The 17513-nt window shown below is 33.8% G+C and overlaps 1 protein-coding gene across 1 annotated transcript; it reads right to left on the bottom strand.

Annotated features, from left to right (window-relative positions):
• Positions 1–12840: 12840 nt before the first annotated feature.
• LOC132558916 (uncharacterized) lies at positions 12841–14016 on the bottom strand. The gene has a single exon (XM_060223532.1). It carries the CDS (start codon positions 14014–14016, stop codon positions 12841–12843), a length of 1176 nt encoding a protein of 391 aa, XP_060079515.1.
• Positions 14017–17513: the final 3497 nt, after the last annotated feature.

The raw sequence follows: 17513 nt of genomic DNA on the forward strand, positions 1-17513 counted from the left end.
TACCGTAGCAATTGGTTGGTGCAGTTGTTTTAACTGTTGGCAAAAGTTTTCCAGTTCTGCAACAGAAACTGTGAAATATGCTTACAGGTTAATAACAATTTCGAAAATTGTCCCGGTGTTAATCTTCAGATATTAAAATTTATAACTTAGTGTCAAAGTTAGGTGTCTCTCCCTCTGCATTTATCAATCCGATAGTCATGTAAGTATACAGATTACGCTTCATTTCAATAAATAATTGTCTACATACACTTATCAAAAGGAAAACATTGAAAACGGACATATATTATCAACGTTATACTCCTCTTAGACAATGTAGCTAGTACATGTATATCCAATATCTATTAACAATTATATGCGTAATGTCATACCTACTAAACCATCAGACAATGGCTGTTCAAAGATGGCAACATGAAAGAACTTAAATTTTCTAATGTAAGACTTCAGCAATCCGTTACAAAACTCTGTTAATTTTATTTCCGAATGGTTTAACAAGTTAACATTTTTCATTATCCCTACTTCTATTATTTGTGTTTACAAAAGGATATTTAGAATATAACTTGTAACAATAGACATTTAAACTGCACTGTCGACAATATACGTTAATACATAAAGCATGAGTGCCTAAAGCTGTGCTTGTATACAACCCACTTAGATAGATATGCGTGCAAGAAAATATAATGTTGCAACAAAACAATAGTGCGAACAAAGCATTATTCACTGCCATATGTCCCAAGATTGTTCAGTTTTATTTACTGATAGCAATCTAATATAATGGAGTCGACACAACAGCTCAACATAATTACTTCAATGTGATATTTTTGAATTAATTTTTTTTTATAAAACATGTAAACTTATTCTGTTTTATATTTTACGACCCATTTAATGGTATTCTTTGCTTAATGATTAAATATCACGCACAAATTTCTTTAAAAGAATTGACAAATCGTCAGACATTTAGATTATATTCGCTGAAATGTCACCAAGCATCGTCCTCGGTATGAAAAACAAACACCGTGCTATTGCATACATGCACGGATATTATTGGAAAAACCTGGCTTCATGCAGTTGTTTAAGTGTCAAGCGTGGTACATTAATACCTCTTTAAAGTCTTGCATGTTAAATCATTTTGTATCAATATGCTTCCCATACGGTAAACAGGTGTGATACGGGGTTGAATAAATAAATTATTTCGTTTAAGGAAATTTTCAAATATAATATTATTGATTATTGTGATATAAATGAAATCGAAAGTATAAAGACAAACACTGTTTATCAGATGTGTATTCCGGTAGACTGAAGAAGGTGTTGATTTGTGTGACTTTAACACCTACCTGGTTTAAACGAAGGTTTTTTATGGTATGGTTGTGGTTAGTATACATTCGTATGTAGATCTTCTTTTAGCAGAGGATAAATATACATGAATATATGAATAATGTGAAAGAAATGTTTACCTAAAGAAATACTAGGTTGTAGATCTATCGGTGATTGAACTCGACTGAAAGTGATCTCCCAGGATTATTTACCTCGAACATTTCTATGCCTGGACAAGTCGTCTGCTTAATGACCTTTTTTTTACTCGCTTTGTAAATGTGCATCAAGTAAACGTCTACATTGTTGATATGGTGTTTTCCTTGTTAATGAATAGTAGTGTCGCCATGCTGCTACTTTAGAAATAAACACATTAACATCTGGATGTTGTCATAAATAAGTAATGCACCATTCGACTGCATAAGACTTGTATTTTTTCAGGATTCTCCTTGTTAACCTTTCATTTGTTCATATTTTGAATTCGTTTCATCGAATTTGTGTTTGAATTCAGATTCTGTTAACATCTCGGTATTTTCTTTATCGTTTTTGTAATAATTCAGATTTACAGAAAAATCGACTTTGTTCGTTAAATTATGACTTCGGTTGTAACATTCCAAATAAAATTGTGTTTATCTTTACCACCATATTATCTCTTTCATTATGTTTGATTTCACCAAATTAAAACCCTGTCGAACCAGCGCCTTTTTGATTGGTTTGTGAGTGGTTTGTTCGCAGGTCTGTTTGGATATTGATCTTGTTTTTATCCTGAAAATTTGTTTCCGTTTAAAACCATTGTTTATGGAGAAAGTAATCGAACTATGTGGAACCCTTTACTTCCATGAAATAATGAATGAATTGAATTCTTTATCACGAAGTAATTGAAATCGTTTTCCCGCCTCATGGCCTACTTTATGCTATACATCCCACTGTATTTAACGTATATAATCAATCCTGATGATGTTTGTTTATCCTTTCATATTTCATTGTGTTAAATGTCTGTTTAAGTTACGGCATAAATTAATTTCGTTTATGACACCCTTGTTGATCAATATCTCCAACGGAACATGCCTGTTGAGGCCTTCGTCCTGGTGTTTACATGTTATGAAATACTTTACGATGACTTTATATAATCTAGTTATTTTATCATACAGAATTGTGTATTGCTGAACATGTGTTATTCAGTTGACGCTTTATGTTCTATGTTAAATAATTCATAACCATTTCTATCAAACTTATAAGTATAGACATATTAGCATATTATAAGTATGGATGGTTTGGGGGAAATTCACGTAACCCGTGATGAGATACTATGGACTAGGAAGCATTTGTATATACCTGGTAGCTGGATAAGTTTGTCTACGGGTTGAGTATATCAATATATCGTTGTTAGATCAATCTATCGGATTTTATCTAGTTATAAAAGTCGGAATATGGATCAGAAATCTGTTTTATTCTCTGATATGGGTCACTCCACAGCTAATGAGAAATTGATAGGACGCGTCATAGTAAGGGACATGTGACAATAATATTTATGTAATGTAGACTGAGCCGTGCACCTGTTGAAAACGCAACATATTCTCATTGTTCACTTGATAGCATTAGAACATTGTTGGTGAAGATCCAGAGATTTTATACGATTAGACAATAACAATCATCGATCGAAAATTTCCAATTGTCAAAAATGCAAAAGCATCAATTTGGCACTAGCAATAAAATCAGATATTTAAAAGAATCATATTAAATATGAATGTTTTATACACTTATGGATAGCAAATTAACGTTACATTTGATAAGCGCATACATAATTTGGCATATGTCGGAATCTAGACCGTTGAATTGTATACAAGACGTTTGGAAAATAGGTACCAATAAAAAAATCTCTTTAATTGGACTTTGGATTAATTTGATTTGTATTGTACAGAACTCAATACGTCGATGATTACTATAGAAATAGATGGATTCTTATCAGGTAATTTTATTTTCCAGGCATTATAATTGAAGATAGACAAATCGGAATTGCAATAACTTTGGGAACGCCATGATTTTAATTCATTAATACATACTTTTACGTACCAGAATAATGATCACCTTACAACACTAGGTATTATTGAGGTCTCATATATTGACATCAACTGTACTTTTAGAACTCATATGTCACATTTTATAGGTCACTGCTAAGCCATTCAGAAATTTCTGGATAGGTCTGTCATTATTCCATCTTTGTGAAAGGTGATTTAAGTTTGATAACAGGAGATTGAGTTAAAATGGTATTAATTCTGTGTATCCTGCTACAGATTTGTCAGTTTGTAGGCCGCAAAGCCACTATACTCTACACTCTCGATACACAAGGGTGTGATCCTAACTCAACATCTATACTAAACCACTTCAACTCATACACCTATCTAATAAGTAAAGCCACTGGGATAAATGGTTATCAATGGTTTCCTTAACCATATGTGGTATCAGTCCTTATATCTACAGTCAAACGTCAAAACATTGAAAGCATGACGGACAACTCTACAAAATACAGAGTACTAATACGTATCAAATTATCAAGAGAAGAAGAAATAAATACCTGTGTGCAATAATTGTATATTTGCATTTCTTTGTCAGGAAAAGATTGATACGATTTTAAAGAAGATATTGATAAAAACTGAAAATTAGAACAAAGAAAGTGTTGATATAGAATGACATTATCTATATAGCTTTCCATACGAACGGTTACTATACCTATCAGTCTGAAAGTTTTACCAGTACAGCTGTTAGGTCTAACTGTGTTGATATATGGATCACACTCGTCCTAAACTGATTTCATTATTAGCTGTATTTTCATTATCCCGAAGAATAAATCGGTATATAACTAAAAAGGCAAACACCTATCCATACAACATCGGATATACATAATTCATAAGTTAACATGGCCGGAATAGTTAAGACACACACTATATGGTACAACATTCCCACGGAAAAGGAAAGCCCCTCGGTGCAAATCAATACCCTCTCTATAGATAATTAGAAAAAAAGAATCCATTAAAAATCCCCTAAAGATTTATGATTAAGGGTTTTGACGATAATATTGATATGATATAAGCTCAGTAAAATGTGACAGCTGCCCTATAAGGTACGTAAATAATAACCAATCAATTGTATAGAGATAAGAATATATAAATATTGATATATCACCTAGCCTTTTTGTGATTCGGTCCAACAATCAACCTTTGTCATGACTTGTGTGTATCTTCAATAATAACGTACACGGGTTTATCATCTAAGTGTAAGAAATGAGTTTATTAAAAAATCAAAATTAAACATTATCAAACATTTATTTGTACAAGGATTCCTAAGAATTGTATGTTATTTACAAAATTTCATCAATACATTATCATAATATGATTCTTAATCACCTCAGATTTATATTTTTATCTTCTTTAAATCAAAATAAGAGGTAAAATATGCTAAATAGTTAATTTCTTCACAATACATGCAGTTAATATATACTAATTTATTTTATCGATATTTCCATCAAGACGAAAGTCGGCAATTAAATATTAAAATGTTGTGTACAAGAGATGTACCGGCAAATTCTGAATTTGAATCTACAATTCGATGTTTTGATGAAATCACCTGCCGTGTATATTTTTAGCTTCATGTCTCCTAGCTACGTAATAATTACTTTAAATGTATGAAAGCTAGAAGGGATATCCGGAACTCCCTACTCCCGGAAATGTCAACCATAATTATTGACACCCACCCACAGTTTCCATCGATTTCCACTGCACTGAACAACATGGTTTAATGATAGAAACCTGTTGTGACGATATTTTTTCTTTTGTCATTTCGCGTGTCTTTGTTCCTTTCACTGCGTGCTAACTTATAGCGTTTCCAATGCATTGTCGCATCTGTTCTTGTATCTGTCCTCTTGTATCAACACATAACGCTAATAAAACAGAAACGAAATATTTCCCTCTGACATTTGTCACAAATTCATCAAAATTTGATACACACATGCTAATACTCTTCAGACTTGTTGATGTCAGTTATTGGATAACATTTGAATGTTCAACAGCGGCCTAAGTAATCATTAGTATCAATACTTCATTAGAGGCTGTTACCAGATCAAAATATCAAACTATTTTAGACTTGGGGTGTTAATAGAAGCTTGGTATTTTCATCAACATTGCCACATTTTCTTGTGACTATATTGACGTAATCTTACAATGTTCGACAAGAAGGTATATTTTCAATGGTTATCATGATAAAATGCATATACATTTCTACCGAATGTTCAAAATATTTACTTTTGTTATAAGTTGTATGCGCACTTGGACAAACATGTCAATAACCATCTAGATATATCTTCACCATGGCTTTGGAAATTCCATTAATTCTTCCTAGTGTAAACTTTGTAATTCGTTTAAAATATAAACTGGAGTGTTTGACATTACTGTTAATCTTCATCAAACTCCGGATAAGGTTGATATACCTTCAAGTATGTTTTCAGTGTTAGCTGACAGTGATACTCGTGACATACAGACTAGGGCAGCTGCGTCTGCGAGATGACACGCTGTCACAGGAAGACAAATCCATCTGAAGTTATATATTAACAGCATGCAGCTTTGTACATTTGCCCTAGAAAAAGGTCAGTTCGATATCAATTCTGAATGTGTTAGCGTATTAACGGCAGGTATCGAGAGAGAACTTCTTTGATAACGCGTTGTAAGGAATTTCATTATTATCTATACATATATAATAAAACTTTGATCGGTAGATCAATAAATACCTGCTGAGTTGTTATTGATTACTTTGAAAAGATGTTTCAGTCATCAACGTTACACTATGGTAGAAATACACGCGCGGATGCATGTAAACCAGAATATTACAAGTAAGTCTAATGCCTTTTGTGAGCGACGGTTTATAGATCATTTACTGTATATCTTTTGATGTACTTCTTTTCTGTATTTCATTAGTTTACTAAATACTAAATACAATATTCTGTGCAACTAAATCCAAATATGTTATAAAGCACAGCCACATGCTAGGTCAAGTGAATTCAAATACAACTACGTTTTGCCAAAATCCATCTTTGTATCCACAAAAAGGGGTTTTAAACAATCATGATCAACTTAATAATAGAAAAAAAAATGACATGAATGATGAGAAGATCGGGACTGGAGAGAAGAGAAGAGAGAAGAAATATTATGTTACCGCAAACATGTTTATTTATCATGAGTACTTTTAATTGATGTGTTGTGTGATGTTAAAACCTTTAAGAAGGTTTTATGGACCCAGGTTGGTATGTTTGTTTGATCACTAAATAACATTTATTATTTGTAATGAAATACAGAAACGTTGTTGATAAAGATATCCCCGATGACACCTCCCAAACCTATCAAACCTGTTCCGAGTATCATATCTTGTACATCACGTACATGTTAAAAATTGCATTAAATAGGTAACAATATCGATTGTTTTGTGAGGTTTAATATCATAATGTTGCATTGTACGGACATGGATCAACACAAAGTCTTGGTCTGCAAAGCTTTTATACCAATTTTACAAGTGTCTGACAATTATTATGATTAAATTCATTGGTACTTTTCTGCAACACGTATTTCAGACTTATTCAAGTCATTTTTTGTATCAATGTTAAAGTTTACAAACCTTTCGATGAGCTCAGGTCTTACCATATCATTCTGGGACAAAAGGTAAACGCATTAGATAAAGGGAAAACAGCGATTTATCTATAATGATATTCCTAGTCAGTGACGTGTAAGGTAAACATAATTCATAGCGTAAAGTTAACAGGCATACAACCATTGTAACAGGACAAAAAGATAGATAAATTTAGATTTAACCTTCAATTTAACTGATTCACAATTGAAATGTTAAAGTTCGTGTAGGCCATCGCCAGCGCACCTGCCGAATGAATACCAACCATATGTTAAACATCTAGATATCTGATTTGATAGGATAGGTTAAGTGCAAAATTATGTTCCAGAATGGTACACCTCAGTCATGTGATTTCACGCGAATGAGAGAGCTTGAAAGACAATGCTCAGGAAAGTGTGAGTTCTACTCTCAGCGTCAAGGAAGCGTGGTCAAGATGATGGTTAAAATGTTTCTGATTCACAAGTTTTCTTTGTTCAAGAACGATAAACCTGAAACGCATAAACACATATATTCATAAAATTGTAGTTGGTGAGGATTAGGCTATTATGATATACAAACGTAGAAATCGTATATTAATTGAACGGTCATTCCACCATATTTTATAGTTCCTCATCAGGTAAAATACGAAGTCATATTCTATCATCAGTATCATAAATAGACATGGATTTTTTATTCAGGGGAAATAACTCGTTTATCTTGCTGTTATTCTAATCATATTATACACCGATGTCACATACACTTTGCCTTCACAGGGAGTGGTTTATATTGAATACTTTTTGTATGCTAGTAAGCTCCCGAATCATGAACAACAAATACAAAAATCGGGAATGCCTGTTGATCTCATATAATTATAGTCAAGATAACGAGATATTGTACTGATATGTATTTTATCGATATTTGAATTTCTACTCAAGTGGGATTCCATGAAACTACCAACAGAACCTATGAATGCATCCTTTACAGAGAACCCTTTCACATGTTTGATGCTAAACTTTAAATAATATGATAAAATTTGCTTCAGATTTGCATAATTTTAATTGATAAAGATCAAAAATACTAGAGGAAATAAGAAACTCAAGTTGTAGTATAATTTTAGACACGTGGACGAAATTTGATTAGATTCGAGACTGAGCTACCTTCGTGCGCTGTAAAGTTCTTCAATTAAATTTCAGAAGACCCCGCTCGACGCTGCATGCTTTCAGCAGATTTTTTCTCGAAAACTTACATCCGGAGTACTCCTGTGCTGGTAAATCATTACAAATCGAACATTGGAACAATATAGATCACCTACACAACATTTCTTGTCGAAGCGATTGTAGAGCAAAATGCCGCTATTGAGTGAAATCTTTCTGGCACAAAACAACGTCCCAGTTCTTGATTAGCAACCAGAAATTCCAGATGTGTCCCCAATTGAGCAATTTTGGGACGAGCTGGACATGAGGGTTAGAAATCGAGCTAACATCCCATAAAATGGGGTCAATGTTAAGCAGAGAAAGATCAGCGACTGAAGCCAAGGATGGGCACACACGTTTCTGATTTGGATGAGGAAACAGCGTAGGGTACCCTTGACTTAACGCTATTTACACAAATGCTGTCTGTGATACGCCAACAAAAAATATCAAAAATATCAAAATGTATTCAGTACTGATGAAAAAATCGAGAAACCCAAAACAATGAACTAATTATCAATTTCATTTCAGAATGTTTTATTGTCTTGATGTTGGTGACAAATGGAATTGGGCAACATTCAGAGCCTATAAAAGCCCTCTCCATACAACTTAAACAAGTACACAGACACATCAATCAAAATTTAAGATATTAAATAATAATGATAGCATTCCAGGAAAAGAATTTAGAATATAGATTCAGTTGAATAATTATCTAACAGAAATGTTAGGCAAGCATTACCATCATTTAAATTATAGTGTTAAAGAATAGTAAGATTAGATAACTAATCATCAATGAATCATGTAAAATAATAACTATGGATTACAAATTATAAATCGAAATATGACAAATTTATGAATGGTTTCGCAGTTTATCAAATTTGTCTCAAGAGAAACTCAGTTCATCACCCTATGAAATCGACAAAAGTAAGATTCTATGATAACCATGACAGCAGTACACCGGGATACATCATTCAGAAAATAACATGTTGAATTTTTACTATGAATGTAACTTGAAGATGTCATGATATGATACAAAAAGGGTTGTTTAAATAGTAATACCAGTTCTCCATGAGAGTTACATGACCTCGTGAGTCATGAACGAAGAAAAGCGCTGTCCTAAGTCCATGCTTCTGCCTCCATTGCGTCAAGGTAGGCAAGGTGTGTCATCTGGCCCATTTAAACCGCTCATTGTTTGATGATTATAGCATACAACCACATTGTAGGTAAATGTGTATTACGTATACAATTGTAGTAATTAATTTACAAGCATTATCGGTAAACAACAACAAACACTATCAACCTTAAGATGTGTACTTATTATTTTAATGGCATAGTTATGATATCGTATTCTTGCCTAAATTATTTTCTTTTCGTATGATTCCTTCGTTTTGAAACTTCAGATATACCACTGTTTGTGACTCCAGATAATCAAACAACTTTGGTTTAATACTCTTTCTTTTTCTTAGGTATTAGGACATACTAGTCGAAAAAATAATGTTATATATGTACTTCATCAAGTCTTATAGACAACAAATAGAGGTATAGGTACTTCATCAAGTCTTACAGACAACAAATAGAGGTATAGGTACTTCATCAAGCATATAGACAACAAATAGGGGTATGGGTACTTCATCAAGTCTTATAGACAACAAATGGAGGTATAGGTACTTCATCAAGTCTTATAGACAATTCGAACAAATAAAGGTATGGGTATTTCATCAAGTCTTTATAGACAAGTCAAACAAACAGAGGTATGGGTATTTCATCAAGTCTTATAGACAACAAATAGAGGTATGGGTACTTCATCAAGTCTTATAGACAACAAATACAGGTATAGGTACTTCATCAAGTCTTATAGACAAGTCGAACAAATAGAGGTATAGGTACTTCATCAAATCTTTTTAAACAAGTCGAACAAAAGGAGGTTTGGGTACTTCATCAAGTCTATATAGACAACAAATAGAGGTACAGGTACTTAATCAAATCTTTATAAACAAGTCGAACAAATAGATGGTATGGGTACTTCATCAATTCTTATAGACAAGTCGTACAAATAGAGGTATAGGTACTTCATCAAATCTTTTTAAACAAGTCGAACAAAAGGAGGTTTGGGTACTTCATCAAATCTTTATAGACAACAAATAGAGGTACAGGTACTTCATCAAATCTTTATAAACAAGTCGAACAAATAGAGGCATAGGTACTTCATCAAGTCTTATAGACAACAAATAGAGGTATTGGTACTTCATCAAGTCTTATAGACAACAAATAGAGGTATGGGTACTTCATCAAGTCTTACAGACAACAAATAGAGGTATAGGTACTTCATCAAGCATATAGACAACAAAGAGAGGTATAGGTACTTCATCAAGCATATAGACAACAAATAGAGGTATGGGTACTTCATCAAGCATATAGACAACAAATAGAGGTATGGGTACTTCATCAAGTCTTATAGACAATTCGAACAAATAGAGGTATGGGTACATCATCAAGTCTTATAGACAACTCGAACAAATAGAGGTATGTTTACTTCATCAAGTCTTTATAAACAAGTCGAACAAATGAAGGTATGGGTACTTCATCAAGTCTTTATAGACAACAAATAGAGGTATAGGTACTTCATCAAGTCTTAAAGACAACTGGAACAAATAGAGGTATGGGTACTTCATCAAGCATATAGACAATTCGAACAAATAGAGGTATGGGTACTTCATCAAGTCTTATAGGCAAGTCATAAAAAGCTATGGGTACTTCATCCAGTCTTATAAAAAAAAAGTATAGGAACTTCATCAGTTTTTATAGACAAATAGAAGGAAAATAAGAAATTGAGATTAAGTCAGATCTTTAATCATGTGAGAGACGAATGATATATGAATAGGTCATCATGGCTAATATTTAGATCTCAGAACGTATAGTAAAATAGGTGACGACAAAGACATGAAGAGAGGTCATCCCTATAAACATGTAGGAGAAGAATAAGACAGGGACTAGTTTGGAATCTTTCTTTAACAAAATAGACGCAAAAAGGGATTGAATCCTTTCTAAGACTGTCCTAAATGTTGTAACGGTCTAACTTCTAGTGTGAAAGTCGTCGGGTTAACTAAGCACTACAGTGATTTTACACTTCTGTATAAAAAAAACTATGAAAACATACCGTTCCTTATTATCTCGTGAATTTCAACATTATTAAATGTAAATCTGTGTAAGTAAGCGTTTTAACAACCCTAACATAAAACTTCAATAAATCGGTTTCGATTCCACCTCTTTGCCATCAATCAGATGGGAATGATATACTTTTCTTTCTCCATAGATGATTAGTATATACAAACGGTATCGTAAACATCCTTGTGGGGTCGATTTGCCACCTAATAGCAAACACATATCACTGATACCGGCCCCCTGTGTTGCTAACTCCACTGACGATTCACGAACGTAACAATTCAAGTATTATTGAAGAAGGTCAAGAGCACAAATTGTAAAATTACACGAGAAAACTCGCGATTTTCTGATAAAGTCTCGGCAAGTGAGTATAAAGTAAATACAGCCATCTCTTGAACCACTGAGTTCTAAGTGTGATTAGCTTCGTGTCGATAAAACGAATTTCATATAGGTGATCAGTCCATAAACTTTAAATTAGTATTAAATAAACAGAGATTACTAACATTCATATCGATGATAGTACATTTATACACAGTATATAAATGTGTTTATATATTATAAATAATAAATATTTAGAGATTACTAACATATATTCCGATGATGGTATATCTATATTATATATAATAAATATGTAGACAATAAAAACATTCATACCGAATCCAGTACATTTTTACACAGTATGTAGATTTAGATGTCGATGTGTTTATATATGATATATGATATATATTTAAATATTACTAATATTCATACCGATGCTAGTACATTTTTACACAGTATATAAATGCGTCCTATATTATATATAACCGGCATCAATTCGAAATAAAACGCAGTCGTCTTGGTTATGACATTTCAATAAACAGGTTTTATTTTCTAAATAAACGCAACATGTGATATTATTAAAGCAGGTATGATAAAGACATTGTGGAGAGAATATAAAATTACTTCTCTAATAAACCAGACTTTTAACGGGTACATTTATCAATGGAATCAGACACACTAGACAACAGATCTAAGTTAAATTGAACCTTTGTTTTGATATATTTATGATTAATCTTTATAATATACTTAGGTGTTCAAGCTTTGTAAAATATAATCTGGTTTCACAACCGATATAATCTTATTTCAGTATCGAATATCACCCCTACATCTGTGAGGTCTCCTTTAAAACTGGTATGATTACAAATAGTGTATCAACCATTGTATAATACAAACGTTGGTTATATATACGTTACAATAAAAGTGATTCTTTATTAGATTAGGAAATATGTGAAATAAACGTTAAAAAATGAAGTCAATAATTTTGTAAGCATATACAAAAGATTAAATGATTTGCAAGATTTTAAAATGATGAAAACTAAGAATGCTTCCGCATACATCAATTTGTCAAAACAAATTACATCCTTTCAACGACAAATATTACAGCAAAATGCTTGTCTCCTCCTGATTAATACATTATTAATACTGCCATGAAATAATTGAAGCCTTTCAATACCTTAGAATTGAAAACTTTCAGACTGCCACGTATATCATGTTAAATATCCTGGAATTTCGGGTGGACTCTTAGATATCTACAAGTTCGTAATTCCTCTATTTCTTCCGGGCCAGGTAGTGTAATCGTCTGTTCTCTCGGAACATAGCCTATCTTAATCTCATCAGAAGTCTGTTTAATTTTCTCCTTTCTCTCTTTTATTTTATCTGCAGTTGTTCTCGCCATTTTCTTCCTGTAAGATCTCGAGGGATCTCGTAGGCCTTTGTGTTCGAAGTAAGAGGTGGCTCGATGTGGATCGCTCCGTCTGAAGAACAATCTTCGTTCTAGATTTCTAACTGATTCCGACACAATAATGTTCTGTCGATGAGCAGATTTGACTAAGTCGTAAAATATCTTCCTGTAATTATTTTCTGTGTTCGTCTGAGTGTAACTCACTTGTAACTTCCGTAATCCTGGTCTTGCAGGCGTTAGATATTCGTTTGCCCTACTGAACGTTTTGCCTTGTCCGTGTAGAAAAGTCTTAGACTTTTCAAGAGTTGGATCATACTTCGAATCTGTCCTTCGTAATTCTTTGTTTGAAGCGCAATGTTTCAGTCTGGTGCTAACATCACTTTGCTTGTCTGATGAGTTAACGTTACACCAATCATTCGAATTATCACAAGAAACTTTTGAGTTCGTTTCATCATGAACAGAAAATGCAGTCATGGATTTGCGTCTTTGCTGATCTCGAAATGTATTCAAACCTGATATTGAATCACAAATAAAACTACATTTTTTCTTGACAAACAGCATAGAATCCGTTGATGATTTTTTGTTGACGGCAGATCTGACTTTTCTCCTGTGATGCCATGCAGTATCTGCTGGGGGTCGTGAGCACACATTTGAGAGGGAGGTTACACACCTAAGAAGGTCTAGTCTGTCTTCAGACGCACTCGATCCAGAGGATATCCCACTCGTAATACTTTCCAAGGAAACGGCCTCAATAGCACAGACAATATTTCTAATCTGTACATCAGTATCTGAAACCAGACGTTCATCACCACTGTCATTTAAGCAGGCAGCGTCTAAGTCACTAATATCGTCACAGCAGCCTGAATCGGGTGTATGTCCTTTGGACATTGTTGCATCTTCTTCACTTGTCAATGAAAACTTCCTTTGAGTTGGAGGCAATCGAGACCTTTGGGCTTCCAAACCGTCAGATGAACAGTCTAGCGACATTATGTTATCGCCTTTAAAGAGGCATATCTTGTCTGGTCTGTACTTGTGAAAATTGTTGTTCCTTGTAATAGATTGGTGTTAGGTGTTTGTCCCATTAGTCACCTTTACCTCCCCAAATGACAAGCCACGGTCGTGGATCTCTTTCTTATGTCCCAGTATTGCAACGATAGACACAGGTGTTTGACAGAATAATGAGATAGGTGACATCATAAATAAGAACTAGTATTCAATTTATAGGCATGTTCTTAACCTGTTTCCTGTTCCGTAGACATGCGAAATCAAACGATATGATAATCTCTATATAAGACGACTTATATTTACGATTAGCTACCCAGCAGTTCTCATAAGATCATAAAACTGCCACCCGAATGTAGGCGGATATTTTACGAGGTGTATTCAGCTATATTGAAGCATCACGGCTACTGAACATCTCCGCGATTTGTTTGTCTTTCGTAGGCAAGAGCCCCATTAATTGGTTTTCAACAACTCTCATCTAACCCGCTGGCGACTCGGCAAGAATTGTCGCATGTAGCACCAGTAACCAACGAAAGGCAATGAGCATGCTGTTTTTGTTGACTTGTTATCAGAAATACGTTTAATCGGTTCGTGATATTAGAGCTTTATTGCTATAGCTCTTGAAAGCGCGTCAGAGAAAGGCAGTATTCTCTAGAGAAACGTGATCGATCTAGAAGGTTACAGTTGGAGGAAATTAAAACCATGTTCCAGAAGAAATAAGCCGCAAGACAGTGTCCGACTCCGGTCTGTAATGGAGTATTCTAATCCAATTCGATATCCAATAGGAAGTGTGTGATTAAGATTTTTAAATTTTACTATTCTGTACCTATTTGATGGAGAAGTAATCATGGGTTTTAGTGCGGTCCTATTTCAGCCAACTGCACTACTTAATTTAAATGGATCAGCATTAATTTTTTTCTTATTGTAGAATTAATAACACTGAAATCAAATAAAATCTCAAATGTGGTCGTAACATTACTTTCATTTGATGGAATTTAGATCTGAAGACAAATATATAGATAGATAACAATAATATTACATATACACAACAACACATTATAATAAAACACAACAATCACAACAAAACCCTACAACACAACACAACAAACACAACACAGCAATACAACACAATACCACAACACAACACTACAACACAATACATTCCCATACCATAGAAGAATTCCTTAAAATTACGTAGACACGATGAATGCTTTGAAGAATCATTTATAAAGGTGTATGATCAGAATCATCGTGCGCATGCGCTTTCTTGCAGGCAGGGGTTTTCTCATGTAATACTGGACTGTGTATTCTAGACTGGTAGTTGTAAAGATTCAAGTTTAAAAAATGTATGTGTTCCCAGGAACAACAGTTTTCTTAACTACGTAATATAAGAGGGCGGTAGAAAAGCGTGATCTATAAAAAGTCAGATGTGACTTACTTATTCTTCGAAATGATAGGAAAATTGCAATAAATTGACGTGATCTTGAAAGTATGCCAAAGAAATCTTAGTATGTATGGATTCCATTTAAAACAATCATTCTGCGCAACAGGAAACTGCACTGATTTCATCAGTTGACATGAAAGTGTCCGCCTCCATGATGTAACGCACACTTGTCCGACCCCTGTCTAGACTCTAATTTATCAATGCATCAACAGGTCTGTTACACTATAAGGCGTGACGTAAAGGGATTAATCCAACTACGATCTATATCAGCCATCCAACATCCGTATTGAATCTATTTATATATTTAACGAAGATTGCAATACATCGACCGCATAATAACCACTCAACGTGTAACATTTTTCAAACTAATAGCTGAAATACATGGTATGAGGTAAACGCGGTCGGTATAAATGTTCTTTAACGATAGATAGAAATAAGAATAAACGTTAAAATACTTAATATGCCATAAAAGCTATGTAGAACCAGGACGTGACACCGTAAATCACATAGGCAAAGGAATAATATACGTTGTTGAGAAGTGTGTTAGGTGGAGGTATCGCCTCATAAACAACCAGGGTCATTTCGAACGAATGAATGAATGAAAGAACAGTTAATTGTTAAAATGTTATTTGTGATAAATTTCTGGAGTGATATCATTTAGGTAATCATTTCCTTAACAAAACCGTTTTGTAAGATAACATCATCGAAAATACTGGAGGTAACCGCTATTTTCTAATTCCTTGCGATTTATTTCCATTTGACTTGATGTCCGGGTTTCTGCTCTTCGACGCTTCCGGCCCCCGTGCACCACAAGGGAGAAATTGGAAGAGCGTAAGTCCAGTACACCCAACGTCTCGGTTGTGATTAGTTTAAAAAAAAATTTTTTATGTATATTGCAATAAGATAATATATGATACAATCAATGAACGGATTCAGAAACAAGTACTTATGTAAATATGTCCCCTTATTGATAGAATAGCTATGGAACAGTATTGAGAATAATACATATCACGTGTCCAAGGAAAAGGGAGATAAATGGTGCAAGGGTTTAGAGGAAGGTGTTGCTGGAGGTTATTCTGCAATACTGGAACAAACGATGATTGCATGACATTTGGGCTACACATGTTGTGGAAAGTGGTACATTATACAAACAATACTGCGGGTACAATTCCAAATTGACACAACAGAGCTATAGACATCAGTTTTTTCTGACGCAATATGTAGAACAATATGATATAGCTGTAGTAACTACCACGATAATAAACAGTTTTTCAATTTTAATTTAACTGACTGATAAAGTTTTGTACTCAATCAAAAATAGTTTTATTACACTGAACATACGTTTTGACGGAGAATTATACCCCTATCCTGATCAGTTTGACAGTAATAACAATTACACTGAACTGACATGTCTGGACTTCCATGTAGTAAGGTATTAACATTATAGTTAGGAAGAAGGTTTCTTAAACATTCATTTTGTAGCTGCTGATAGTTAGGACAATGGAGGAGGAAATGTTCGGTAGTTTCAGCAGACCGATCACTTGCAAACATAGGGTTGTCAATAAAGTTTGGTGAGTACAGATGACTAGTCGCGCATGATGGGTGTGATTCCGAGCGAAGCCAATAAAAAATAATAACTTCTGTTATATTGGTGCACATGCCCTTAAGTGTTTAACGTTTCGACTCAAAAGCTTGTTTGTTTCGCTGTACCATTTAGAAACTCGAGGACGAATGCTTTTCGTGAAAGACTGGATAGGGTATCTTTTTTTTAATGTCTTGTTTGTCTGTGTCGCGTTTGCAAGTGACACAAACTGAAATATACCCGACACAGACAGAAATGAAAAGTTTTATCACACGAGACACTAAAGACAATTGAATTTTCAAAATCAAATAAATTCAAAATATTTACTAAAAGGTACATTTAAGTAGCGATGCTATATGTAAGGTAACACAGAATTATTTGATTTCTACTAATCACGATGACTATAGTCACAGGGATTTGGTACGAATTCTCGATCCACGGTCCATTATGATACAT

Source organism: Ylistrum balloti, unplaced genomic scaffold, assembly GCF_031769215.1.
Source record: "Ylistrum balloti isolate Yb309-2 unplaced genomic scaffold, AGI_CSIRO_Ybal_v1 Utg370840, whole genome shotgun sequence".
Taxonomy (NCBI): Eukaryota; Metazoa; Mollusca; class Bivalvia; order Pectinida; family Pectinidae; genus Ylistrum; species Ylistrum balloti.